General features: G+C 42.9%; 1 protein-coding gene across 2 annotated transcripts in view; it reads left to right on the plus strand.

Annotated features, from left to right (window-relative positions):
* The window catches only part of C9H1orf21 (chromosome 9 C1orf21 homolog), a 102,530-nt gene that overhangs the window by 19,160 nt on the left and 57,480 nt on the right, over positions 1 to 25,890 (plus strand). The window contains exons 1-2 of one of the 2 annotated variants that reach the window (XM_033067910.1): positions 976 to 1,064; positions 23,640 to 23,843. In XM_033067910.1, the coding sequence (XP_032923801.1) occupies positions 23,750 to 23,843 (94 nt within the window). In that variant the 5' untranslated portion in view covers positions 976 to 1,064; positions 23,640 to 23,749. Of the gene's footprint in view, positions 1 to 975; positions 1,065 to 23,639; positions 23,844 to 25,890 lie in introns of those variants that run through there. The other variant, XM_033067909.1, reaches the window with a different exon arrangement.

The following is a 25,890-nucleotide window of genomic DNA, read 5'->3' on the forward strand; positions in this document are numbered from 1 at the left end:
GAATATCCCTCTGGCCAGGGAATCTGCTCTCCTGGCCATGCTCCAGCCCAGCCTCTGGTGCAGCTCCTCACTGGGACATTCAGAGTCCTTGACTTTGGGTAAGCTCTGCTCAGCAACAGCTGAAGCATCAACATTCTCAGAATGATGAATCCAAACCTCAGCACTGTACCAGCTACTAGGGAAAAAATTAACTCTCTCCCAGCCTAAAGCAGGACACCATCTTTCAAGCTGAGGGTGATTCATTGTGTTCCCAGGCTGAGGGCAGATCTATTTTAATCTGGAACCCACTGCAATTATGTTTAGATGTCTTTTTGCACGTATGTAAGATGGGAATTGTGGTACCCTCCATCTTCTGTGTGGTACCCATCACGTTGTGAAAACTTGGCCTGGTGGCTGGAAAGAGCAACATTTTATAGGGACTGGATGATAGTAGTTAGTGTTTATTGTTAAACCCAGTTTGAGTTTTTTGTGTGTGTAGAAGTAAAATTAGTTTGAGTAGGAATTGCAAATTTTCTTCTGTGTGACCTTGTGCTAGTGTTTGTTTATCTTCTATTTTATGCTTTAATCACAGGCTTTTTAGGGGAGCCTGCTCTTGCTCCATGTTTGCAGTGTCCAGCACAGTGGGATTCTTTCTCATGCTGCTCCTATGTACTGCAGAAGTTGAAGTAATAATGGAATTGCATGCAGCTCTCTTTCCTTTCCTCCACAAGCTGCTTTAAATCATTCAACTCCTCCTTTCTTATCTGCAGCCCTGTGAATTCTGCCTAGAATTGTTCTGAGCTTGTCACAGCTCTCTGCTGCCTGTTTGGTAACAAGGGACACTGTTTACTTACATACTGGTAAACCCTTTATGTTAAACGGCAGCAGAAGCTGTTTGCTGTGTTCTGAGGAATTCGAGAAATCTTGAACAACAAACAGTTTTAACTGTTTCACTTCTAAATGCTGAAATATCTGCTTCTTGTCTTAATCTTGCAGAGCCATCCTTCACGGAACATGTGTTTAAAAAAGAAGCAAGTCTGAAATCTGTAGACAAGAGATTAGAAAGTCAAATCACAGTTTGGAAGGTAGATATATTTATTCTCTGTGTTCACACTTGTTTACAGTAGATGCAGCATTTGGTTTTGTTTTGATTTCTTTCCCTATCCCTTGGTGCTTCTGGAAGTATTTTGCATATTTAATTAACAGTCTGACATTTGAATTATTCTCCACTGAATTTTTGCTTCCCATTATCCCATTATATTTGAGGGCTCTGGTTCCAGGTAGTTTGTGGTAACTATTCCTGTTCATACCAGGGTGAGGATGCTTGGAGCATGAATCCATGTTCCCAGGTATTCTGGTATTAAAACTTCCCAGTGCAGAGTGACAAATGTGTCATCGTGACCTGGATGTGCATCTCTGCATCTTCACCTGGAGTCACAGCTCATGAAACTGAACTCATTCGTTTAAAATATATGTATATATATGGAGTGAGGAGTTGGTAAGGGATCCAACAAGATGTTCCCCACCACTCTGCAGGGAAGGCATCTTCACAGTTATGGAAAATGTCTTGGTCAAAGCTATCTTGTTTTTCTAGAGAAAAATCTCTGCAGAGGATGCAGAAACCTTCCTCTATTCCAGATCATCAGGATTCTGGATCATAATTGTTATTTATCAACAGGAGTACCCTGCAATAAAATCCTGTAGATTTTAAGTTCATAAAAAGCAGACCACAGAGTTAAGATTGGTGGCTTCTCCCTTGGATTTTAATGTTGCTGAATGATAATGGTATCCATTTTTAAACCTGCTTTTCAGCCAATTTTTCTCATTGAATTTCATGCAGGTAGACTACATATTAATGCAATATTGTCATTAATGATATGAGGGGTGTCCTAAATATCTTCATACGCGATGTTTGCATGTCAAAAATGGTTAACCTTCATTTCAGAGGTCTGATGTTTCTTCAGCAAGGAAATAATTGAATAGTACAGGAACGTGCTCCTGCTAAATGCTGAAGGATGCCCTGTTGTAAGAGAAACTCAAGTGCATGTTAAACAACTGTAGGCAGATTATTTTGTAATTTAACAGAGGAGCTCATTTGAATGTTTTCCTGAGGGAATGCCACTTGAGTGAGTGTGTTGGTTGACTTGCATCGGAAGGGGAGCCCTGTGGGATGTCGTGTTGAGAGGGGATGTTGAACAGGGTGTGCAAGTATTTGAATTTCTTGGATATGGATTTGCTGTCACAATAAAGTTTTGAATGAGGCAGAAAGTGAAGGTAATCCTTGTTTAGGCCCACAGCCCCTCTCCAGCTCTCCTGTAGCCCCATTAGGCGCTGGGAAGCACCTTTTCCATTGAACTTTTTCTTCTTTTCTTGCTTTTGTTTCTCTGAGTATTTTGAGTTCAGGAAATACTCAACACCAAAATGATTTTTTAATTTTTTAAAGCAGGTTAGAAAGTTATTAGCATTTTGCCCCTGGGCTTTGTTCCCCAAACCTTTTTCCTACTGGAGTAAACACCTCTGGCTTGTGCCTGGAAGCCAAATTCTGCTGTGGCAGATCCTGAATGGGCTCCTACCCTAGATTTGAAGGTGGCTCCAGGAATCTGAGAGTTAAATTTGCAATTTGAATTATCACTGTCTGCACAGAGCTTTTATTCTGTAGTCTGTCTAGCTGTTAAATGCTTACCTTTTACAACTGGAATGCCTCTGGCTCTGCAGTTGAAGTTAAGGCTGATGGTAAAGGAGGTGGGAGTTGGTTTTATGTTGGCTTTTTTTCCTGAAATACAAATTACTTTAAAAAGTGGATGATGTACTGAAAAGTGCTTGTATACCTCATGTACAATTGTGTCTGTATATAGGGCAGGTTAGTAATCCTTGCAGAATGACAGCTTACTACCTCAGCTCTGAAATCGTTGTTATTTCCTATAAAAGTGCTTTTTTATTGCATTAAGAGGTTGTGCCCCTTGCTTGTCAGCAGTGATCACCCTTTCAATCATGGCACTCATGGCAATTGTTTGCTACATGATCTCGTACCTTTTGGTTTATGTGAGATGATTCATGGGGCACAGTGAGTGAACTGTGCTGTCATGATGCCTGGCAGGTATAATTTTTTTAAGATGATATGTTAAAATGCATTTTACTGAGTTTGCTAAAATTTCTTTTTGTCATGGTTTACTATTTGCATTGCAGTAGCATTAAAACCTTTAACTGATGCTCTCCAACTCTTTGCTTGCCTTCAGGAATACTCAGGATTTTACAAACTGAATAGGACATGATGCTTTTCCCCTGAAAAATTTCTGCTGCGAGCTTTTTTCTTGGCAGATAGCCAGCTTTTTCTTAAAAATCATACCTGCATTTAAACAGTGAAAAAAGAGACTAATTTTTCTTGATCTTTTTGTCCAGGTGCTAATTATATGATTTGTATGAAGCCCTCAGACTTCAGATGCAGCATATCTCCATTTTGAAGGATAAACCTCGTGTAGTGTTTGTCCAAATGCCATTAAAAAGAGCCATAAGTGAAGGCACCAGACCTACATACAGTTCTGTAACAACCAGTCCAAAGACAGCCAAATCCCTAGAGCTTTAAGCTTCTCTTTGATCCCAGGGATTAGTGGAGGTTTCTACTTCTGCATGGCAAATTTTTGGGCTGTCAGGGATGCCCAGAGGAGCTGTGTTTTTCAGGGAGATGGATCAAGTAGGATCAATATTGCTCCCAGTCCTCTTCCAGTGGTTGGCAGAGCAACTCCAGAGAGGTTTGAGCATTCCAAGGTTTGAACATTGCACCTGTATTTGTTAATGCCAAGGGTTTATGGTGCAACTGTCGATGGGGTCAGTGACACATTGAGGTGGCATTGCCACACCAGCATCATGTCACAGTCTTGGAGCAGAGGCTCTCTGGGAAAGGCAAAGTTCTTCTTCACCTTGGGTGAAACATTTACAGTCTTTTTGGGTAATAAAAGGGAATAGACAGTGAATGTTGAAGTCCTGGTGGAATTATTCTCTTGCCCATGCAATAATAACCACATAATAACTCATGCTGGGATAGGTGTGGTTGGTCTCACCTGTGAGGATGTTTCTAGAACAGGCTGATCATGAGGAAAGCTGCAGAGAGAAAGGTTGCCTCCAGAAGGGGATTTTCAGGTGGAAGGAGAAAGCTCAAAGGTGAAGTAATAAGAGATATTAGTGATATTTAGAAGAAGATAGATGTTTTGTAGGCCAGCACATCTGTCTGTGAAAGAAGGACTGCTTTGTATCATCCATTTACAATCTAAAATTAGTACTTACAGTATAAATACTGTTATGTGTGTGCAGCATCTCTCCTGGTCACATCCTGAGCAATGCTGGAATCCTGTTTAGTGGAGTCAGGGTTCATCTGTCTGGGTGAACTGTGGCTTCTCTCAGGCCAGAATGTTACAAATTTAAACCTTAACAATAAAATAGCATCAGGCTAAAGAAATGCTCAAATAAAGAATGGGAACTGTCTCAAAGAATTATCAAAAACATCATGCAGTGTTTTCATGAGTCCTTCAAGAGCTGCAGAAGCAGCAGTGTGGGTGTGCTCAGCTGTGGCAGGGCTGTGATGCCAGGCTGGCTCCTTTCTCCTGGGGTGGCTGTGTGAGGGATCAGCCAGGCAGGTTTGGGTACACAGGAGTTTTAATTTGGTCTCATTCAATGGTACAGTCACTCTTCATCTTTACTGCTCACCCCCAGATCCTTTGTCAGACACTTACTGGTGCTGTCCCTGCTGGAACAAGACAAGTTCCTTTGACAGCTGTGGTTGTTAAAACCCAGTTTTGTAAATAATTCACCTCTGCCAGGGCCTGACAGCCTGAGCAGCTGCAGGTATGAATTGAGGAGGCCCTTGGTGAATATTTCATCATTTTTTGGAAGGGCTGTTTTTGGCAGGGACTGAAGCAAAGGAAATCAAGGCTATAAAATATGTGTACCCAGAGATAAGTATTTTTGGGTGCAGAGAGAGGTCATGTGAGAGCATCCTATCAAACTTCCACTCAAAAGTGTGCTTTGGTTATCTCAAGCAAAGAAAACAAGATTCTGCTAGCAGATGAGAGTAAAATTTAAAGCAGGGGTAAAAACAACCAACCATGAGACTTTTAATACTTTTTTTGTATGATACCATTCTCCTGCTGTTTTGATAGAATTATCTGTTTCTTGGTTTATCTTCTGCAGGGAATAGGATAGATCGTGTTTATGAATGGCATGAGCAATTTTTATTTTATTTTTCATGTGTATTGTTTCCCATCACCATAATGTGAAGTTCTAACAATAGAAACCTACAATTAAGAAAGGAAATTATTAGTATCTGAAGGTTTCTGACACTGCTTTTTGCTGTAAGTTTGTCAACATTTATACTTAGTCCTGCTTTAAAGTTTTTAGTAGTGTGCAGCATGAAAAGCTTTGTTTTGCATAATAGGAATATTGTCAGTGCATAACAAATGCATTGTTTTTAGAGAAAAACCCCAAGCCCACCTCTAACAAAACAATTTCCAAGTGATGCATTCATAGCAAACTGATGCTCCTGGAGAGCTGTGTTTTAATTAAAACCTGTATTATTATTTTTTGCAACCAAAGATGTTTGCTCTGTTGCAAGGCACTTTGACGTGTGAATCTGCGGCTCAGCCAGACGTTGAAAGTCTTAACAATCCTTTATATTTGTCATTCTGTGTTTGGAAAGACATGGAGAGCAGAACCCCAGTAGGGTGCAGCCATTTCTTTGCTTGGCATCTGGAATTGTGCTGTGATTTCACGGCTTATTCTCAACCTGAACCATCAGAACACAGCTCAGCACAGGCTGCTGGCTGTTGCTTGGCATCGAGGAGAAATTACATAAATCTGAAGGCTGGGGCTGTTTCTGTCAGGAGTGAAGTTAGCCAGGATTGCTGAAAATTCATCAGGAGTCGTTGTGAGTGCCTGGGCTCGGGGAGCTGGACATGTGTGTGTCACAAGGGTTATGGGTCCTTCCTCCCCACCCCATCCTTCCTCTCCTGCAGGCTTGGAGCAGGGCTGCAGTCACAGAATATGCTGCTTTAATTTAGGAGTTCATACAGTGTTCTTATTTCGAGGGGAGATCTCATTTGGATTAATATTAATCAAGACCACTTGAGGCTTAGGTTAAAGGCAATAAATAAATGCAGCTTTTATAATCATGGGAAGTATTTGCAGTGGTTTTGGGAAATAGTTTAAAAACCAATGTTGGGATAATTAACTAGAAAGTAGTTTTAAAGCTTGCCTTGCAACCCCTCTGGAAAGCAGTTTTGATGTTTAAGAGGGTGAGAGATGTGTTCTGTCCTGGAAACCAGTTGGCAGAAGCTCCAGCACAAAGTGCTCTTAAATCTGTTTGAGCTGAGTGAGCCTGGCACCATGGGGAGGAGGAGGAGGAGGTAAGGACTGATGTTTTTAGGAATCCTGGTTTTGAAGTGCAAAGATGTGTGTATTGGTGCCTTCTAGATGATTTGTTTGGCTTTATAGGATATACATACATATAAATATATATATGTGTGTGTGTACACATACTTTTTATATATATTTGTAGGGGCAGATACACCTTTTTGACATTTTCATGGCAGAAAGGAAGATCAGGAGCACATATTCAGAGGTACCCACAGCTTCTGCTCACTTGCTCATTCATGACTTGTCCTAGATTTGCCTCATTTACCTTGGGGAGTTGGATGATACAAATTTTGCTCTCTGAACCAAGAGGGTATCTAGAGGAGCTGAAGGTGGCTGGGCTTTTCCCTCTAGCCAGCAGTAATTTGTTTGAAACATCTAATGAACTTTCATAAAATGTCTAAGGAGAGGAAAAAAAAAAGCTCACACAGGGTTTTACTCCAGAGGTTTTATAGGCTAAAACAAACAGTCCAAAATACTCCTTGAAAAAAGGAAATTCAAGTAACTCTTACTGTGAGATGAGTGAAAATGTACAGACTTGCTGTGTGGGACCAACAGGAACTGATCCAAGTGGGAAGAGTGCATTGCCCTCAGTCTGGGGAAGTGGAGGAAATGTGCCAGTCAGGATTGTTTTTCAGCTCTCCTTGCTCTGCTGTTTTGATTGAGCCTCCTTGTACAAAATACAATACTGCTTTACAGGGAAAACATCCATTGACAGGGCAGCTCCTGGAATGGGATGCTTGGGGTTGAGTTGAAGACTTAATGAAGGGCTGTTGGCAAGGAGCTGTCTGGGAGCACAAGCTGACTGTGATGCTGCTCAGGAATACAAATGCTTCCCTCTTAGGGAAGGCATTGGGGGGTGCATGTGGAATCTCTCATGCTGAGCATGAAAATTTAATCTGGGTAAACAACATCCCCTGGTTGGTGGAAATTAGGGAAGAGGTTTGGAGCTCATGGGTCTGCTAATAGTGCCCAGCAGTGAGGGGCTCATGGGGCTTTCAGAGATTGTATGAGACAGGCATAACCTGCAAGAACTGCCATGCATGTTATGTCACATCATGACACCTCTCCAGAGTGTTTTCCAGACCAGAACTTGCTGTGAAATGGTGATGTGCCTTCCAGAGGGCTTTTTAGAATTTGTGAGATCTACAGAATTACAGTCTATCAGGGTGAAGCCTTCTGCTGGTGAGACCAGTTAACTGTTGATGTGCATAAACAAAGTGTGTGTGAGTGAGGTATAATCCTGATCACCAAAATAAAATGTGAGTGTTGCTCATCTTGCTATACAAAGCAGTACAAATGTTTTGATGTAGTTTTTTAAAAATGTTTTATCTCAGTATTCAGAATATCCTATGGTAAGTAATGAAATGAAGGCGAGAAATAGAATATCACAGCGCTGATCTAGTTTTCTGTGTTGTTTTTTGTCAGGTTTTCACCGAGTTTTCTGAATCCCAATGAAACATTGTCATTGAATTCTCTACAGTAAAGTACACATCAGTTGTACATTATTCCTTCTAATCTGTGTTACCTTGTGCTTGTCAAGATAAGTTTATTTCAAGTTCAGGCAGCTTAATTGTGTGGCTGTTCTCCGGCCCCTTAGGATTTTGCCACGTTCTGCAGTCTTGATGAATTTGCAGTTTAGTACCACCTATCATGTATAGCTCTTCCTTGGCCACTCCTGGCAGGAAATGTGTTTTAGCCCATATCTGTACTCAAGGGCAAATGCTGGTGTGGTGTTTTGGGGGGTTTTTGGTCGCTGAAGTTGCTTACTGTGAGATTGGAGTGGGATTAATGAGCACTAAGCAGGGCCAGGGAGGCTGTAGGACCACTCAGCAGTCCCAGGTTAGGCTCTGGCTCTGTTCCCAGAGGAGTTCTTTGCTTACACTGGCATTCAGTGAAGCCTTTTGAGGGTGAACTTGCTCTTGTGAAGATTTCCCTCTTCTTTTCCCTCTGGCAGGCCAGGCAACATTGAGGTTCCTTCCAAGCCACTTCTCAGACATGTCCAATAAAGCTCCTTCAAGTCACTGCCCCTGGCTCTTGAACGTTCAAGTAACATGACATATTCTTTATCCCAAAAAATCAAGCACACTGACTTCCCTGACTGAAGCTTAAAAATTCTTGATTTAACATCTTCCTTTAGTTGCTTTCAAACACTATCATTCATTAATTCTGATTTCAAACAACTTGTAAGGTAAATCAATCTGTAATTTTTAACTTCCAAAGTGTTTCCCACTCTAGCTGATTTGGATGGAAAAGGAAATATTTTCCCAGGTAAATTGTGAGTAAATCAATTATTTATGGCTTTATATCATTCAACCAACTATGTTCTTGCTAAGTGGAAGCAGGAAACTGTCGGGCACACCATGCACCTTGAGCTCTGCCTGTAATGCACCCATTAACTCCTCCCTGTGCAGTGGGTGAGGAGTGACCAGGGTAATATATTTACCTCATCTGTTTAGTTTGATTTGCTAAAATAAACAGAATTAATTGCTGCACTGAGCTGGCCTATTCTGGAGCCCCTTGGTTTGGTTCCCAGTTGTCCCATCCCATGTCATTGGTATTCTGTGAGGGTGTGTGGCAGCTTGCAGGGAGAGAAAAGTTCTGGGGGCTCTGGGGGAAATTGCCAGCCTGGGCTGGCTTTTCACTCTCAAACCATTGAGGGAAGCTAAGTGCCATGGTGAAAATACAGAAGTTTAGGATTTTATCATGTAAAATTGGATTACCTGCTCTTCTCCTTATGAATAAGTCTGCTGTGCTCTGAAATACTCCTCATGGTTTTTATACACTGATAAAAAATCTGTTAGTGTCCCTCTCTGAGGCTGTACTTTGGTTTATATCAAATCATATCCTTCCCTCCCCCATAAGGCACTTAAACAACCCTAAATGAAGATTAATGTTTCATTACACTTTTATCAGATATTTTATAGACTGAAATGCACTAGTCACATGCAGATTGATCTTTTGTGTCAAGTAATAGCAAAAATCAATACTTTTATTTTTCTTTTTAAAGCACTGTATGTACAGAAACACTCATTTGCATCAAGTGACTCCCTTGTGCTATTGGGTCTGTATGTTGCCCAGGCTGAAGCTGCTGGAGAGCCCAGCTTTAAGGCCTGGGATCTGTAAGCACCCACATCATTCCTCCTCTCACATTTTAACTTCACATTATCATTTGTTCTTAGAATTCCGAGGCCTGTACAAGATCTTTTTATTGCCTAAAAAGAGGGGATTAACTTGGGCTGTTTGGGTTACAGCCTCTGTTCCAGCTGGTGATGGCTGGCAAATACCCCAGGAATTGCTGGTCCTGATTTGGCATCTTGGCTGTATTTAAAGTTTGATCCCTGGGGCTTGCTTGGAAACACTTTTGGGGCTGCTTGGGAGGAGGTTGTTGGCATTTGTGTACGAAAATCCAAGTGACTGCTTTGTGTAGCTCCTGATAGTGCTCAAGTCTGCCTTCCCCAGGTTTCTGCTGCTTTATTTCTTCTTTGGGTAGCTGCTGATCCCTGTTATTTTTGCTTTGCAGCTGGCACAGGCTGACTTAGCCCATCAAAAACCATCAGGGTAGTGTGACTTAGATCAGCTGAGGACCTTGGAGAAGACAAAGTTTCTGTATTTAATTCTTTTACCTTCATCCTTTCAACTTCTTTCACCCAACTGGCAGTCAGAGTAAGGGAGTTGCTTGGCAACTTCTTCCCTTCTTCCCATAGCCTTTCTCTCTTTCCCAGGTATTTTGGTGGGCTTTAGAGGGTCTCTTCCATCTCAATAAGCAGTTACTTGAGTTTTTTTGGTTTTTGTTTTAAACATTACAGCATTTTTTGGAAACCTGAGCATAGACTTTGCTTCTCTTTTAGCCAAGGGGAAGTGAGAAGAAGAAAATGAAGGAAAACATGAAATTTTTAGTTTTTTCAGCATCTTTTAAAGCCTGTCATAGAATCCTAGAATAGTTTGGGTTAGGAGGGACCCCATCTCCTTCTACCTGCTGCCATGGGAGGGACAGCTTCCACTAGCCCAGGTTGTTCCAAGCCCTGTCCAACCTGGCCCTGGACAGAAACTGGTCACTCTTGATGAACCAGAGTGTTTCTGTCCTTGCTCTTTTTTAGCTTCAAGCTCTCAGTGACATTCTGGATTTAGCCTTTGGAGTTTTGAGGATGTCAACTTCACCTGGATGCAGAAATAGTTTTTTATGAGCACTGACATATGTATTCAATGATTCACTGGAGATGAGAAAATAGTGGCTCTCTGTCATGTAATTTTTAATTATAAAACATGTAGCTGAAGAGAAACAGAGTCAAGAGAGAAAAATCCAGTTATTATTTCTGGGGCAGATACTTCTCTGCTGCTGCTGTCCTGAGCATGTTTTTTGCAGTGAGATAAAGGCACCTTTAAATAGTCTGTTTAAAATATAATTGGTAAGTGCTCAGCTGCAGTATTATAATTCAGTTGCACAGAATTTGCATATAACATGGGGATGGAAAAATACAGTAATAGTGACTGAGGGATTTATGGTGTTTTGGTGCACATTGCTCTGGTTTATCTGTTGTCTGGCAGTGGATGATTTACAGGTGCTATAAATGACACCAGCATTTACAATTGTGTTGTTTTGATTTAAATGCTGTTCTGGGGAACTGGACTCCGTTAAATGTTTTTTCTTACAAATAACATTGAATCAGCTTCCAGTGATGGGCTCCTAGCACAGCCATGACCATCCCAGGCATGGGTTTGGGAGGGAGGTGCACAGTCTACAGGACCTTGCACAGGCACTGGTTTATTCCTGGGGTCCTGTAGCTGCACTGTTTCCAAGCTGGGTTTGTGTGGTGCAATCACATTGCACAATTGACTTTCCCATTTTAGGTTTTTTTTTCCTTCTTTTTAATATCCAAGTCAATGTTCTTTGAATTTAGTCTCAGTATTGCTTTCCTAACATCATAAAACTGTATCTAAGAGAGCCAGCCTGATTCATAAACTTATCTCTTTTTCTAATTTTGAAAAGGAATCCTCCTCACACTTGACCCTAAAAGGGGGAGAGAAAGCCCATAAAGATATTGCAGAATTGACTCTTAGGAAAGCAGCTGCTGTTTTCATGTGCAGAAAGCTAAATGTGGGAGTAAAGGAACCTTTGAACTCGACAGTGTCCAGCTGCTGGATCGCTGCCTTTTACCGTGGGATGCAGTTGTGTCCAAGTGTCTCTGACCTGAGAATTACAGACCCTGGACAGTGGAATAGTCCTGCTGGACCTGCAGAGCTGGACATGGAGACCTCAAGTTACTGCAGTTAGTCCTTGCTGGGCACAAGGAGGGAAATAATGACAAAGCAAAAGAAGGAACAAAATATAAATGAAATTTAAGCAACAGTGCATCACTTTCCTAATTAATAAATGTGACAGGGTTGAAAAAACTGTGAGACAGAGAGTCTCTGGGGAAGATCATAAAACCTTGACAAATCTTTAGAGAGGCTTTCAGAAATACTGAACTGATGCTGTGCTGTTGAGTCCCAGAATGGTTTGTGTTGGAAGGGACCTTAAAGCTCATCTCATTCCATGCCGTCCTCTGGGCAGGCCAGGTTGTTCAGAACCCCATCCAACCTGGCCTTTGAGTATGAGCACCTTTGAAATTTGATGGGTTTTATGTAGTTTCTGCCCAAATTATCAGCAGGTGAAATTACATAAGGTTTGAAGGCTGTTGAAGGTGTTAGCAATTCTTTGTGGCTGCGTGGGTAGCTCACAGAGGTTCCTGTGACACTGTGTAATAACTGACACTATTTATTAACTAAGGCCCTGATGTGTGGACATTGAATTGGAAAAGGAGCAGTATTTGGACATTTGAATAATAAAGTAATTGTAAGGAGAGTCCTTGTGGGCAGAAGGAGAAGGACTCAAAACAACTCCTAGAAGGTCAGTTCAGTTGATCCTCATGAAAAAGATCTGCTTGGAGTACGGTGGAAGAACTTGGAAAATACTTTTGAGACAGTGTTGTCCTCAAGTTGATGAAAACAGTGTGATGGGTGAAATTTTCACTTTCCTGTGGATGTTGTCCTCTGCTCTCCAGCTGTGAGTGAGGTCCCAGTGTGGTCCAGCCTGGGGGATGCGTTTACACTCACAGAGCCAGCCCCTGCTCAGTCCCTCCTCATGCCCAGCCAAACAGACTGTGCACTCACATTGTCCTTGCTTTTCAAAGTTCTCTTAGTCTTTTGCAATCCACATTTCTGATTTCTACAGGGGCCTTGTATTATTTTGTCCCACTCTCACAAATTGAACAGTGTTGCATTAACTCTTATCAGTTTTCTCTTCATGAGAGAACTGCATGAGCATCTGCAGAGCTTCAGCATGTTTGGATGCCTGCTCTGGCCTATTTTGACCTGGGTTTTCCACATGAATTATGATCCTTTAGTCATTTGTATTGTTCTGACAGAACAATTCTTAAAAAAAATCCTATTACATTTCAATTCCTGCTGATTGTATTCAATAGTCTTTGGAAGCCTTTTCAATTATTTATAATACATTTTTCTCTGCTCCTACAGCTGAGCAGAATGTGGTTTTTTTTCCTGCTCTGTATGGGTTTTCTCCTTGCTTTGACTGCTGTGAGGCTGTTTCCAGCTGGGCTTTCCCCCCTCCTATTCATGTGTCGATTTGGCAGGAAAATGCCAGTGTGATGTGGCCAGTGAGGGGGCGTGGGAGAACGCTCTATTTGTCCTGTGCTTTCAGGATTATTTCCTCCAGCCTACCCCTGCTCACTGATGCACCTTTCACCACTGCAGGACCACAAGCCAGCGTGTCTCTGCATCCAGAAGTTGCCCAGTCCCACAGCTGGACTGACCTGTGAGCCCCTGCTCCTTGCTCAGTGGGTTACATTCCATGTGCTGCCTAAAGGCAGTCGGAAGCAGGACTCAGAATATTTTTGGTGGTTCCTGGTTGCCAGGTCAGCTCCAGTTTCAGTTTTTGGTGGTGAACAGCACAGATAAGTTCATACCCATCACTGTTCCTGCAGAGATGTGAAGGCACACACACTCTTTGCAGGGATGACTTGCATTATTTAATGCCTTCTGCAGTCCCTGCAACCATGCTGTGCATGCACAGAGCACTGACCTGGTGTTTGCATGCATTGGTGCTGAATCTAACTCAATATCTAACAGACCTTTCCAAAGGATGCTGAGTCCCATTGCTTCAGGTCTGCATGGGTTTTGCTGAGCTGGGATTCATGGGTGGGGTATAAATTCTCTCAGTGGGGTTCTTAAACCTCTTTATGTTCCAAAAATTGCTTTGTCATTACTATTCTGCATGGTATTTGGTTTAAATAAATTCAGGTGTTATCCAGGAAAAGTTTACACCATGGAACAGAAAGCTGTGCTTTATACACAACTGGTTTTGAAGGGTGGTTTTTGAGTTCAAACAGGTGCTTAAACTCAAAGCTGAAGAGCACTACACAGATGTATGAAATGCAGAATAGAGCCCAGCTCCCTATACAGAAAATTATCATGGTCGCTTTTGGGAAATGTAACATTAAGTCAAAATACAGAGACAGGATGCTACCATCTGGAATAAGGTGTAGGTAATTTTAAAAAGATAGAAGCTGGTTTCTGTGTTTTAAATCCCAGTGAGGTCTATTGCTGACTTGGCTGCTCCTTGCCATCAGTGGGAGGAGAGGTCTGCAGCCCTCCCTGCTCCTGTGCCACTGATCCAGCTCTGCCCTCGCTGGTTGTGTGTGAGTTATAACTGTGTTAACATGAACTGAAAATACTGCAATTTGTTTTGGCCAGTCTGCTGCTCATTCATTTATATCATAGGCTGAAATATGGTTTGGATGTTATTTTGTGAATATCTAGGCTTGGTTATGGATGTATCCATTCAATATCCCACCATGGAATTGTAACTGATGATGTTCTGAGACTTTTTGATTTAATAAAAAAGCAAAAAGGAGAAAGCCACTGCCCAGAGCTGGGACTGGAGTACACTCCTAAATCTGTGTTGAAGAAAATGTTTTGCCTCCATCAGGGATGTCCAGAAGTTCTTGTGCCTGCATGGGGAGATGGGATGAAAATAGGGAATGAATCACAGCAGGTTTTACAGGAGCAGAACCCAGTTCCTCTCTCCCCTGTGTTTTTCCAGATCCCTGTTGCGGGCTGGATGTTTCTGAAGCTGTGCTGCTCAGAGCCCTGCCTGCTTTCTCAGCTCCCCTCCCAGCTGGGGATTCTCAGGGATAGCCTGTGGGATAGGGTATGAAGTTGTATAGCATATGGATCAAGCCATACTAGCACAAACATTCAGGTACCAAAAATCCTGTGTTCTTCTCCTTGATTCTGAGGAGTTACCCTGCAAAGCAGGAGGGAGCAGTCAGTAGTGTCATTTTGGGAATGCAGATTGCAGTGTGCATCCCTTTCATTCCTGCTTGTGCCATTTCTGTGAGACTGCAGTTGGGAAATAATTTTAAAAAACCACCAGTAGAAATACTGAACCCTATGCAGTTGTTCAGAAGAGCTAAGAGTGAAGTGAGCTGCTTTGTTAGCTCTTTTCCTGAATTTTACCTGCTGATTTTTAGCAAAATTTCAGCTTCTGGTCCAGCCATGGAGGAGGCAGACGTGCATGGAATGGGTGCCTGTGCTGGGATCGCTCTCAGCAGCCTGGATGAGTCACCTCCTGTGGTTTTGAGCAGCATCTCTGCACTTATTCTGTCATTTAAATGTTATCAGGTTAGTGAAGAAAGATTTCTTATTTCTCCAGCTCATCTGCAAGAGGAGGAGGCCCCTTGAAACCGCTCCATCCCCTAATTGCACAGCAGCAGCAGCAGCAGACGTGCATATGGCAAATGTTTCCTTGCTGACACATTAGCAGCAGGTCCTCAGCATCTCAGCCCCTTGGCTTCTGCATAGCTCACTTGTTCTCTGTTAAGTTTATCCTCAGTGGCATATAAAGCAGCTTCTGCTGTAGCTCTTGGGATGAAAAATGCCTTGGAAGTGAGGTGGGGCAGGCTGTGGGCTCTGTGTGGATGCAGGGGCATCCAGGGATATCCATCATCATTCACTGATGGAGGGAGATCCAGGGTCTGTCATCTCATTTGTGGATATTTTTAAGGATTTTCTAGGGAATGATCAGTCAACTGACTGTGGGGCTTTTTGTTGTAGTGCTGTTATGAAAATCAGTGGGTCTAAAGGGAGGTGAAACCCTGCAAATGTGCAATTACAGATAATTGCATTAGGACCCATCTCAGTGGGTTATTTCTACCTTCATGGTGGCACACAGGAAAGATTAAGAAGTAGTTTGGGAAGGAAATCAAAGTGAGAAAGAGCAAAAAATGAAGATTAGACATTCAAGTCTTAAAATTCCCGGTCTTTGCCACCACACTTATAGGTGGTATTAGATCCTTGCTGCTTTTCCTGTTGAAATAAATAAGTATGTGCTTCACATTTTTAGGAGAGACTTGTTAAACCACTGCTTTTTGTGGGAGAGGGGCAGAGCTTGAAAGAGCTCAGCTCCAGGCCAGAGTCAGTGTTGACATTTGGGGATGCATCCCCCAGCCCTGGTGGAAGAAGGAGAGGAATTCGGGAGAATAAGGCTGTTTTTTCAGTGTGATAATTACCCCTCACGGTTTTCCTCCAAAGCACTGGGTCTTGTTGATGAAGTCACTGCAGCTTCTACATCAATTATTTTACTCTGATTTGACATGATAGTGGTGACTGCCCAAGTGTAATAGTTGTATCTTTTAAATTATTTTATTAAGGCAGAGCAAGGGGAGTGGGTCTTCAGAAGGGAGATGATGCTTAGATTTGTGCTTAGAGCATGCTAAATATTGTATAAATCTCTGTCCCTGTACCTCAGGGCCTTTTACTGTGTCCTGCTCAGGAAAGCACATCTTACTCTTAAACCACGAAGACAGAAATAAAATTAAATGGGAAAGCTTCTTGCTTGCTTTTTTAATACTTTAGAGGTGCTTGAGCTACCTTCCCATTACGGTAAGTGCTGGAGATTATTCTTGGATACACAAGAAAGCCATGTACTGAAAACTGAACTCCTGTCTAGTGTCTCAATCACATCAGCCTGAGGTGCCACCACCAGCACTGCCTTTCCAAAATCCCTTTGGAAATAAATCACAAAATAATCTTTGTTTCATGGAACTGGAGGTTCAGGAAGTGACCTCAAGCCACCTAAAGTCAGTGGAAAGGTCTTGATGCTTTTAATCAGATCCCTCATGGTGGTTGCTGGTGGGATTTTATTATCTGGTGTTGACTGTACTCTTTTTTAGTGTGGGGCAAGGTAATGCCAGAGGGCAGGGTCAGATGAGATCCTGGGGTGAAATTCCTCCCTGTGAGGGTGGGGAGGCCCTGGCACAAGGTGTCAGGGAAGCTGTGGCTGCCCCTGGATCCCTGGAAGTGTCCAAGGCCAGACTGGATGGGGCTTGGAGCAACCTGGGCTAGTGGAAGATACCTGTCATGGCAGGGGTAGGATATTATGGGCTTTAAGGTCTCTTCCAACCCAAACCATTCCATGGTTCTGTGAACCTCTCTCTGTCATGTCCTTCTGACAACCACAGCAATCTCTGCTGTAGAAGCAGGAATTATTCTGGTGGTCTCTGCATATTGTCATATAATATATTTTCTGAAAAGTTTTTTTTTCCCCTGTGAAGTATTGAGGATAAATATCCTGAATTTTTGGAGATCTGGTTGAGTAGTACCTGTTGCTATGTTAAAGACAAGCTGTGGTAACGCTGCTGATTTGGGAGAGGTTGTACAGATGAAATATGTTTGAAAAGTTTGGGTTCTCAACTGGAACAGGCCATCTCTGTGTGCCAGCTAAAACAAATATTGCCAGCCAATTAAATCACATCTATCTTGAAAATTTTGTCTTACTAATTCTCATAGAAAGAGGGGGGGAAAATAGTTAAATATTAGAACTGCATTCTGTAATGGTGGTGGCAATCTTTGTATGACTGCTCCTAAAGTATTTGAGGGTAAAAGAAATTCAGAACGAAATGTAATTACTTTTCTTTGGGAACAGCAAAGATGGTAAGTTGTATGGCTGACATCTCATGTGCTACTGGGCTTTTCACACTGATTTTACTTTAACTCCACCCTGTGTGAATGAAGAGGATGGTTGCAATGCAATTCCCTTTCTCTTCTATATTTGTATTTCACTCTGTGATGTTTGAAATCTTTTTCCATGGATTTACTGATGGCATTTCTCCTTGAGAGTCTGAGGAAGGAGGAGATGCTCCTGGGAAGTATCATGTTGCTGTTGAGAGCTTTTCTGTTTGGAAATCACTTTTTGCTTTAACATATCAAAACCCCATGTATTGGATCAGCAGAAATCCTGATTGCAAGCAGAAGAAAAGAAAATGAGCTAATTTTGCTGATGAAAAAAGTGATCTAAGCCTCAGTGGAGCAAAGGCTGTCCTGTGTTAAGCTGATGATAGGAATTTGTGGAATTAATTCAAACCAGGCTCTTCCTGCTGAGAAGAACTAGGTAGATGATCTTCTCTGTAAGGCTGGACTGTCAAGTTGCAGTATCCCTGTTTTCTTTTGGGAAAGGGATTTGTGCGGAGTGCAGCTTCCCAGGTGGGGACACAGGGCAGCTGGGCTGGTTTTGTCAGTGCTGGTTTAGTTTGTGCTTCCCTGTGCTCCTGGTTTTCCAGCGTGGAGCTGATTCCCTTCCTTGCCAGCAGTCGCTGCTGTGCTCACCTGGCTCTCTGGGACAGCCTGTGTCCAGGAGGAGGCTGGAATGTGTCAAACACAGGACTTGTGCATCCCAGGGGCAAGCAGTTCGCAGAAGGGCAGAAAATGTTTCATGTCCTGGCTGTTTGTACCCGTGGGTGAGGGAAGCATGTTCTGTCCATGGCTCCCAAGGAGCAGAAATCACCACTCTGACCTTTTTTTTCCCCCCTAATGCCACTGGAAGATGTTTCTCCAGAATGTTTGCACCTCTCATTCTGCTGTTCATTTAGCCCTGCTCATTTAGCAGTCACTGAGTTAATTTTCAATAGAACTGCACTATTCATGCCAATTTGAATAATTTGAAGAAGGAAAAAGAGACCTTATATGAACATTTCTTTTAGTGTTTTTTTTCCTTTTCTCCTTAGGCCATTGGTGTACTTCAAAGGCAAAAGTGATATCTTTTTGGCTCCAAAATTGCCTTTTGGCAGTTGAATAAAACCCAAAGACCAGTCTTTTCTGGTGGAGGGTAGTTGAGAAAGAGAGATGTCACAGGAGAAGTCCCAGGTGCTAACAACCAGCAGTCCATGTGCACGACAAATTTGGAATTCATTTCTGCTTTCTTCTTTTTGGAAAAAAGAATGTAATGGCAATCAAGCAGGCCTATTTCTTATAGGAAAGAAATATAATTAATAGCAGTAAGTCAAATCCTCGAGTTCTGCCTGGAACAGGTTTTTTCATAACAAAGCTGGTGTGGTTTTTCTTTGTAGCTTAGGGGTTTTTCATGGTTGCATGAAACTCATTGCTTTGATCTCTTGAGCATTGCGAAATTTTAACCTGATTTCCTGTGTGGTCAACACAGAAAGAAGCTTGTAGATGTATCTGCAGCCTGAAGATGATGAAAGATCAGTTATCTCAATGCAATAAAGATGAAAACAAATACACCTGTTATAATAGAAGAATTAGCATGCATTTGTTGTAAAACACTGGAAGTTGTCCATTTGTGTGAAGTGTTTTGTGGAAGCAAAATGTGTTTTGTCAAGGATGCACCTTTGACCATCAGAAATAAGAGGTGAGGGTGTAATGAGTGGATTAACAAAGTTTTGAAAGAGTTGGTAAAAGAAAAAACACATCATAGGCATTGCTCAGAAGAAAGAAGAAAGGAATTGCTTAAAGTTTCCAAAGGTATTTTCTATTCTAAGAGTTGAGCTCCCCCATTTTTAGCTCAGAAGAAACCTGGGGTACAAAGTACAGCATCTGAGAGTGTCTCTAGTGTTCTTCTGACCCTCGTGCAGGATGTTAATCCTCAATCTCCTGCATTTCACTTGGGAGTGGTGTAGACACTTTTGATCTGCCTGAGAGATTTTTCTCACTAGCATTTTGCAGATTGGAGCCTGCAAATTGCCTTTCAAATCTTGATAATTAGTGATGGTGGGTGGTGAACATGAACTGCAAATGGTTTGAGGTTTTCTTCTTTTTATTTTTGGCTTCTGAAAACCTGTGTGCCCCCAAAATGCTGTGGAAGACAAAAGGGAAAATTACATTTGTGCAGAAGTGGGGGAGGAGGAACGGATGTGTTGTTCTGCTGCCATGTGAAGTGCTGTGTTTCACATCCCCAAAGCTTTGCCAGGCATCCCACTGAGTGAGGACCAGCACCTCTCTTCTGAGTGATTTCCAGACCTCGTCCCTGAGGGCTCTGCTCCTCAGGCAGGGAAGGTTTCCCAGGCTGGAGAGCATTGCACTGTCTGGTACCTCAGATTTCATCCCCTGTGGAATGAATGCTGCTTTACTCCCACTCTGTTCTTTGTTAAATCCTGTGCTGTCCCTGGGTTGTGTTTAGTGGTCTGTGTCTCACAGCACTGTGTTAACAGCAGTCCAAGGAACGTGCCTGGAAGTGCATGTCAGACTCACCTTGGAGGTCATTTTTCAGTAGCTTTCTCAGCCTGGTTTATGGGCACCAGGAGAAGTTTGCCTCCATAACCCAACTATTAATTGTATGGCTTTTTCAGGTGCTGCTGTGATTGTGGTTCTTTAATGTAAAAGGTGAAACTTCTAGTTCTTGTATCCCCATCTGTTTCCTTTAATCACAGCGTGCCTTCAAACGTGACCATATTTTTAGAGGTTGATGTGTGCTACCAAAATGCTGCAGGAGAGATTTGACTGTGGATATTTTTTCCTTTTCTCCTCCAAAGAACTTTATCCTTCTGCATTGCTGTTCTGTATCTCCTTACTCCTGAATGTTCCTGCAGCTCAGTGGTCCTGGGACCATCACTGTCCTGGGCACTAATCAATAATTAAGTATTTTGCAATTTGTTGTGCTGCATGTTGGCTGTATAAGGCTTCACAGAAAAATCTCCTTCCTAAACCCAACCCACTGCTCCTTTGTGAAATACATTTGGGTTTTATTACTAAGCAGCTGTTTGCCCTTTTGTAAACGGCCCCTGCTGAGAGATGGAAAAAGAAACAGGAAAAATAATTGAAGATGGCAGGAGCATAATTCATGCAACAGGTACTTCTGTGCCTGCAGTTGTGTTGCTCAGAGGTGCTGAGCTGTGGTAGGCAGTAATTCCCCCACAGCCTCCTACCCAAACACCTCCACATCCTTTCCAGGGTTACATCCAGCCTTCCCTTGCTCCTTTTTCCATTGTTGGCTCCACCCTTTTCTGAGGAATAATACTGCTAGTTGTATTTTAAATCAGAAGTCAGTGTTTTCAGGTTCTGTCTATGTGAAGGCTCCTGTTTTTTTTCTGAAGTCTGAAGCAAGGACTCTGTTGGTCATGTTTACCCCCTCATTTGTTTCAGCTGGTCCATTAAAAGCTCTTGGCTTTAAATTTATGTCCTCTGGGCAGATAAGTCCCCATTTCAGTTCCAGTCCAGGTAGCAGTTCCCTGTCCCAGACTGTTTCTCCTCCATCTCCCACACCCCTGTGTGTCTTTACCTCTCTCCAAGCACAGCATGGCTGATGCTTTAAATCCCTTTGGATCCTTGTTTCCCCCAGCAGTGAGATGAAGATCTTAGTGCAGGCTGGCACTTGGACACGTGAGAGGATGAACTGTCAGCTGTGACCCTCCCTGAACTGTGAAAACTGAGGAAATTCCCTGGCTTTGTACTGACTTTTCCTGTAAAATATAGGTTTTCCTGGGTGGGGGATGGGGAAGGGGTGGGATGTTATGCAATCATATAGGGTTGAAAAAATAGCTCCAGACAGGGGGTGTGCTCACTCTGTTCCACTGACAGCATCAATGCCTGGTGTAAGTTGCCCCAAACAGCCCCACCCCTGGAAGTGTCCAAGGCCAGGCTGGATGGGGCTTGGAGCAGCCTGGATTAGTGGATGGTGTCCCTGCCCATGGCAGAGGTTGCAACAAGATGAGCTTAAAGTCCCTCCCAACCCAAACTTTTGTATGATCCTATAAAAACCTGTGTTTTGGGATGAGTAATTAGCTTTGTCTAAGGGGGAGGAGAAGGATGGGGCAATGAGAGATTCCAGCTCAGGTGTGCACATATAGGAGAAGGAAAAAATGAGTAGAGCATGTTGGAGGATGTACTGAACATAAAACTCTGCAGGGGTGACAGGGAGGGATGGCTGCTGGGAATAGGGATTATTTGCAGATGTACACTGTGTGTTCTGGAATGCCCTCACCAAGTGGAGAGAAGCACTGCTCTGCAGGGAAGGGGGAAGGTGGCTGTGAGTAGGAGTTAGAGGTTCTGCCTCCAGAGTCCTTCCCCTTGCTTGGTGACAGCCATGCTCTGCCATAGCAGCAATGGAATCACTCTGAGCCCTGCTGCCACATCCTCATGGCTGTGGCTTTAGGGATGGGCAGGAAAATCCCTCTGGAGGCAGGAGCTGACCCCTCCTAGGCCATGTGCTGGTGTGTCACTGAGCTGCCCTGGCATGGGGCACGTGTGCTGCCAGTGCTGAGTGCTCAGGGAAAGGAAACTCAGGATTTCCCTTGGGATTACACATTTCTGCTGGAATGGATGCTGCTGTGTCATAGAATGCTTTGGGTTGGAAGGGACCTTAAAGATCATCTTGCTCCAGCTCTCCCTATCCTAGGTAAGAGTGCTTGTCTGATGTTACACACAAACATGTGGTCAGTGTGCAGCAAAGTGAGCCACAGCCTTGTAAATACATGCTCAGAAGTAATGAATTAAGAAATTGTGTGTATGATCTTAGGCTATAGCTGAACTAAAAAACTTAGCAAAAGGGGGAGTTTCTCACTTTGCTCTCTCCTGAAAAGTTTGGCTGGTGGAAAGGCAAACCAGGTCATCTCACCAAACTTTGAGGTAGCTTTTGTTCCAGTGCAGAACCATGTAGCAGTAAGCAATTCATGACTTTGAATTTCTTTTTAACCTAAAATATTACAGTTCTTGATTTGATTTTTCATTCACCTTTTGTTTTATGTGACATCTGGACTGTTCAGGGAGTGTTATTCCATCCTAAAATGGGGGTAGTTGTCTTTTTGAGCGGTGGAGGTTTTATGGATTGAGTAGAATAATGAATGCATAGAGAAAAGATAATGCAGCTGACTATCACCTTTCACATCTGGGAACATAAGCTAGTTAATTGATTTAGAGGGGTTATTTTGTCTGAACATTTGCAATTAGCAGCTCTTAATCAGTAAAACGCTTTGTAAGAGATCTGGGCTTGATGGGTAGATTGGTAAAAGGAGCAGGAGGAGCAGATATTGACATTTTCTTATCTGCTCTCCCAGAACCCTCTGTGAGAATAGCTGGCTGGGTGGGAAACAGATCTGCATATTGCTTTCTTCAAGGCATGGATTAAAGATTAAGGCTGGAGGAGGCTTTGAGTTCTACTGCTGTGCCCTGTCTCAGGGCAGGGTGAAGGTACCTTTATCAGGACCTGCCTGCACCAGAGATATTAATAATAATAATCATAATAATAATGCCAGCCAGGGGTCTATGCACAGAATCACAGACGGGACGGGAAGCTGTGGAACACATCTTGAGCTGCTTTATTATTTTCTCCTCCCAGGCATCAGTCTCATTACAAGGTTGGGACAATGGGAAGATACCAGCAGCTCATGTCCTCGGTAGCAGCCAGAAAATGTGATGTTTCAATGCACTTTGAAACTTTCTTGACCAATTGCAAAAAGCAAAAGCATGACAGTAGTTCTATCCAGCCGCTATAAGTGCACGTACCTTTGGTTAAAACAATGCTTGCTTATTTCAAATACAAAACCTACTTGTGAGCCTTAAAATACAATGCACAGAGCTCCATTATTAAGCTTAGACCTTCCTAATATCTTGCTAGATATACTTTTCTGCAGCTTAGGGAGTTATTCTAGCCAAGTGTTAATACACAGACCATTGTTCTGTTTGTCCTTGCTTTCTCCATCTCACATAACTTTTCTGCTGACATGCCTTATGCTTTCTGCTTAGCTCTAATTGCAGATTGCTGTCTCTGAGGCCTGCTTTTTTGCAGCTTTCCCCAAACCCTCTGATTTTAAGGATTCCCCCAGTTATGGAATATGGTTTTAGCAGCCTCAGGCCATGGAGGCTGTGCCCTTGTGCTCCTTCTGACAAACTCAGTTTTTTATTTCCTTGAAGCTCCCCATGTAGAGGGCACTTTGTGTGAATGTTTTCCTCTCTTTGGCTGTGTTTAGGTGCCAGGGACGTGAGAGCCGAGCAGGAAGGTGGATTGTTTCTGCAAGGATGAGCGAGCGTTGCTAGAGATGATCTGTGCTGGTCCAGCTGGAGCTGTCTGAATGAAGCTATGGGCTGTGCCTCCGCCAAGCATGTGTCTACTGTTCAAAACGAAGAGGAAACTCAGAAGGGCAAGAACTACCAGAACGGAGATGTGTTTGGGGGTGAGTGTTGCAGGATTGTCTTTCTCCCAGCACCAGGGATGTTCTGGAAGGTGTACAAGGAAGTCTTAACTTTTCATGAAATATAAAGCAAAGTGTGTGTTAAAATACATCACAGTGACAGAGCAGTTGGCCCATCCAGGGGAGGGTACCATGACACTTGAAACAGAGGTGAAATCCTTAGTGAAAAATTAAAATTTTAAGTGATGTACAGTACTGCACTGTCTTTACCTCCACAAATCCTGGAATAGTTCAGAGACAACAAGTTGCACGACCCCCTCATGTATTTATATATGTGCCTCTGTTGCATGTTTGTCATTGGGTACCAACATAGGTGACTCATTTCCTAAAAATAAAAATCTGTTTGGTAAGAAAAGTGAATCTTCACTTCTGCTGTCAATAAAACATTAGTTCTGAAGTCCTGTAGCAAACAGGGTTTGAAGGTACAATGAAACTAGAAACAGAGGGATTCTGTGGTACTGGGAAGCTGGGAACGTGGGATGAAAACTTCTGTTCCACTGTGAAGACTGGTGTGTCATCCAGATCTTGTGCATCAGGAGAGGTAAAGTGATAGAAGATAAAATCATGGTCAGCTTCATGGGGTTTTGTTTTCCCCAAATTCTTTTAGCACACACAAGGTGTTTTTTAGATAAAGATGTACATGTTTAAATACAGCTTTTAAAATGTCAGGAATTATCAGAAAGACTGTTCAGAAATGAAATTTCTAGATCTGCCCAGATACCTGTCTGAAAGTTATGTCAGCTGTGAATAAGCTGTCTTGGTACTGTTATTCTTAAAACAGGAGCCTTGGTTCTGAGTACACCAAACCTCCCTGGTGTTTTTTCCAGCTTTCCGTAGGGCTAGCTTGCACTCCCAGTGGATCCCAGAGTAAGAATTCCCAGAGATGTTACCTGAAGAGAAAGTAGTTGTTGAAGAAACTTCAGGACTGTTCAGTGCTCCTTCTGAACCCTGGGAGATGCTGGGTTTGGAATTGTGAGCTTGGTACATTGCTTTTGTTTAAGATAGTCTCTCATTGCTGTCAGAAACAGAAAATTCTATCAGTTCTCAAAGGAATTAGAGCTTGAATTTTAGCTAATAGTGAGGGAGAAATTGTTGGCAAAATGTGAGTCTCAATCTTTTTTTTTTTTTTTTTTTTTTTTTTTTTTTTTTTTTTTTCTGTGGTGGTTTAACCACATGCTGTGGGCCAAAGGCCATAACTTTAACACAGGAAACTTAAAGTAGCTTGTGGAGTCAGAGGATCAAGAAGATTGAAGGGATTTTAAAAGGCTCCCATTTATAGAGCTGGACTGATGTCAGCAGTATCATTTGGTGATTCTGGGATCCATTTGAGGGCTGTTAAGTGTTCCATATTTTGCTGTTGGGAGTGCTACCTGCTGTTAACCATTTTCTGGTCCATGCTTCAGCTTAGGTGCAGGATTTGTCATTCCTAAAGATCTGAGTCCATGACTGATTCCTTCTTCGCAGAGTTGGAGTCTGACTTAAAAAAACTCATTGAATGCTAACCACAAAAGTCACATTTTTCCTTGCTAGCAAAAGACAGCTTCTAGGTCAGGAACTAGGTGCATGAGGAGGTTGAGCTGGAATTTTACAGATGATCCAGTGCCCCCCAGCCCTGGGCAGGGACACCTTCCACTGTCCCAGGGTGCTCTAAACCCCATCCAGTGTGGCTCGGACACTTCCAGGGATCCAGCCAGAGCTTCACCAGGCATCCTGTCCCAGGCCTCCCCACCCTGATGCTTCCTTTCTTATTTCTGGGAAGGGACTGGAGTGTCTCACCCAGCCAGTGGCCACGAGCAGAGTGTCTGTGCTGCCTGGAGGGATTGGAAGTTCCCTGCAGTGTGATTAGGCAGAGCTAAACCAAGGTGAGTGGCAGGGAAATGAGCAGTCAGGAGGGGATGGAAAGGGAATTAGAGGTTAGTTTTTGGGGAGGAAGCAGCAAAATGAAGAAAACAGAAGTTAGGTGGGGTTGGAAGGTGGCTGGTGTGTCAGTAACACCCTGAGAATTTCAGTGACCATAAACCATGCTGTG

This window comes from Catharus ustulatus, chromosome 9 (assembly GCF_009819885.2).
Source record: "Catharus ustulatus isolate bCatUst1 chromosome 9, bCatUst1.pri.v2, whole genome shotgun sequence".
Lineage (NCBI taxonomy): Eukaryota > Metazoa > Chordata > Aves > Passeriformes > Turdidae > Catharus > Catharus ustulatus.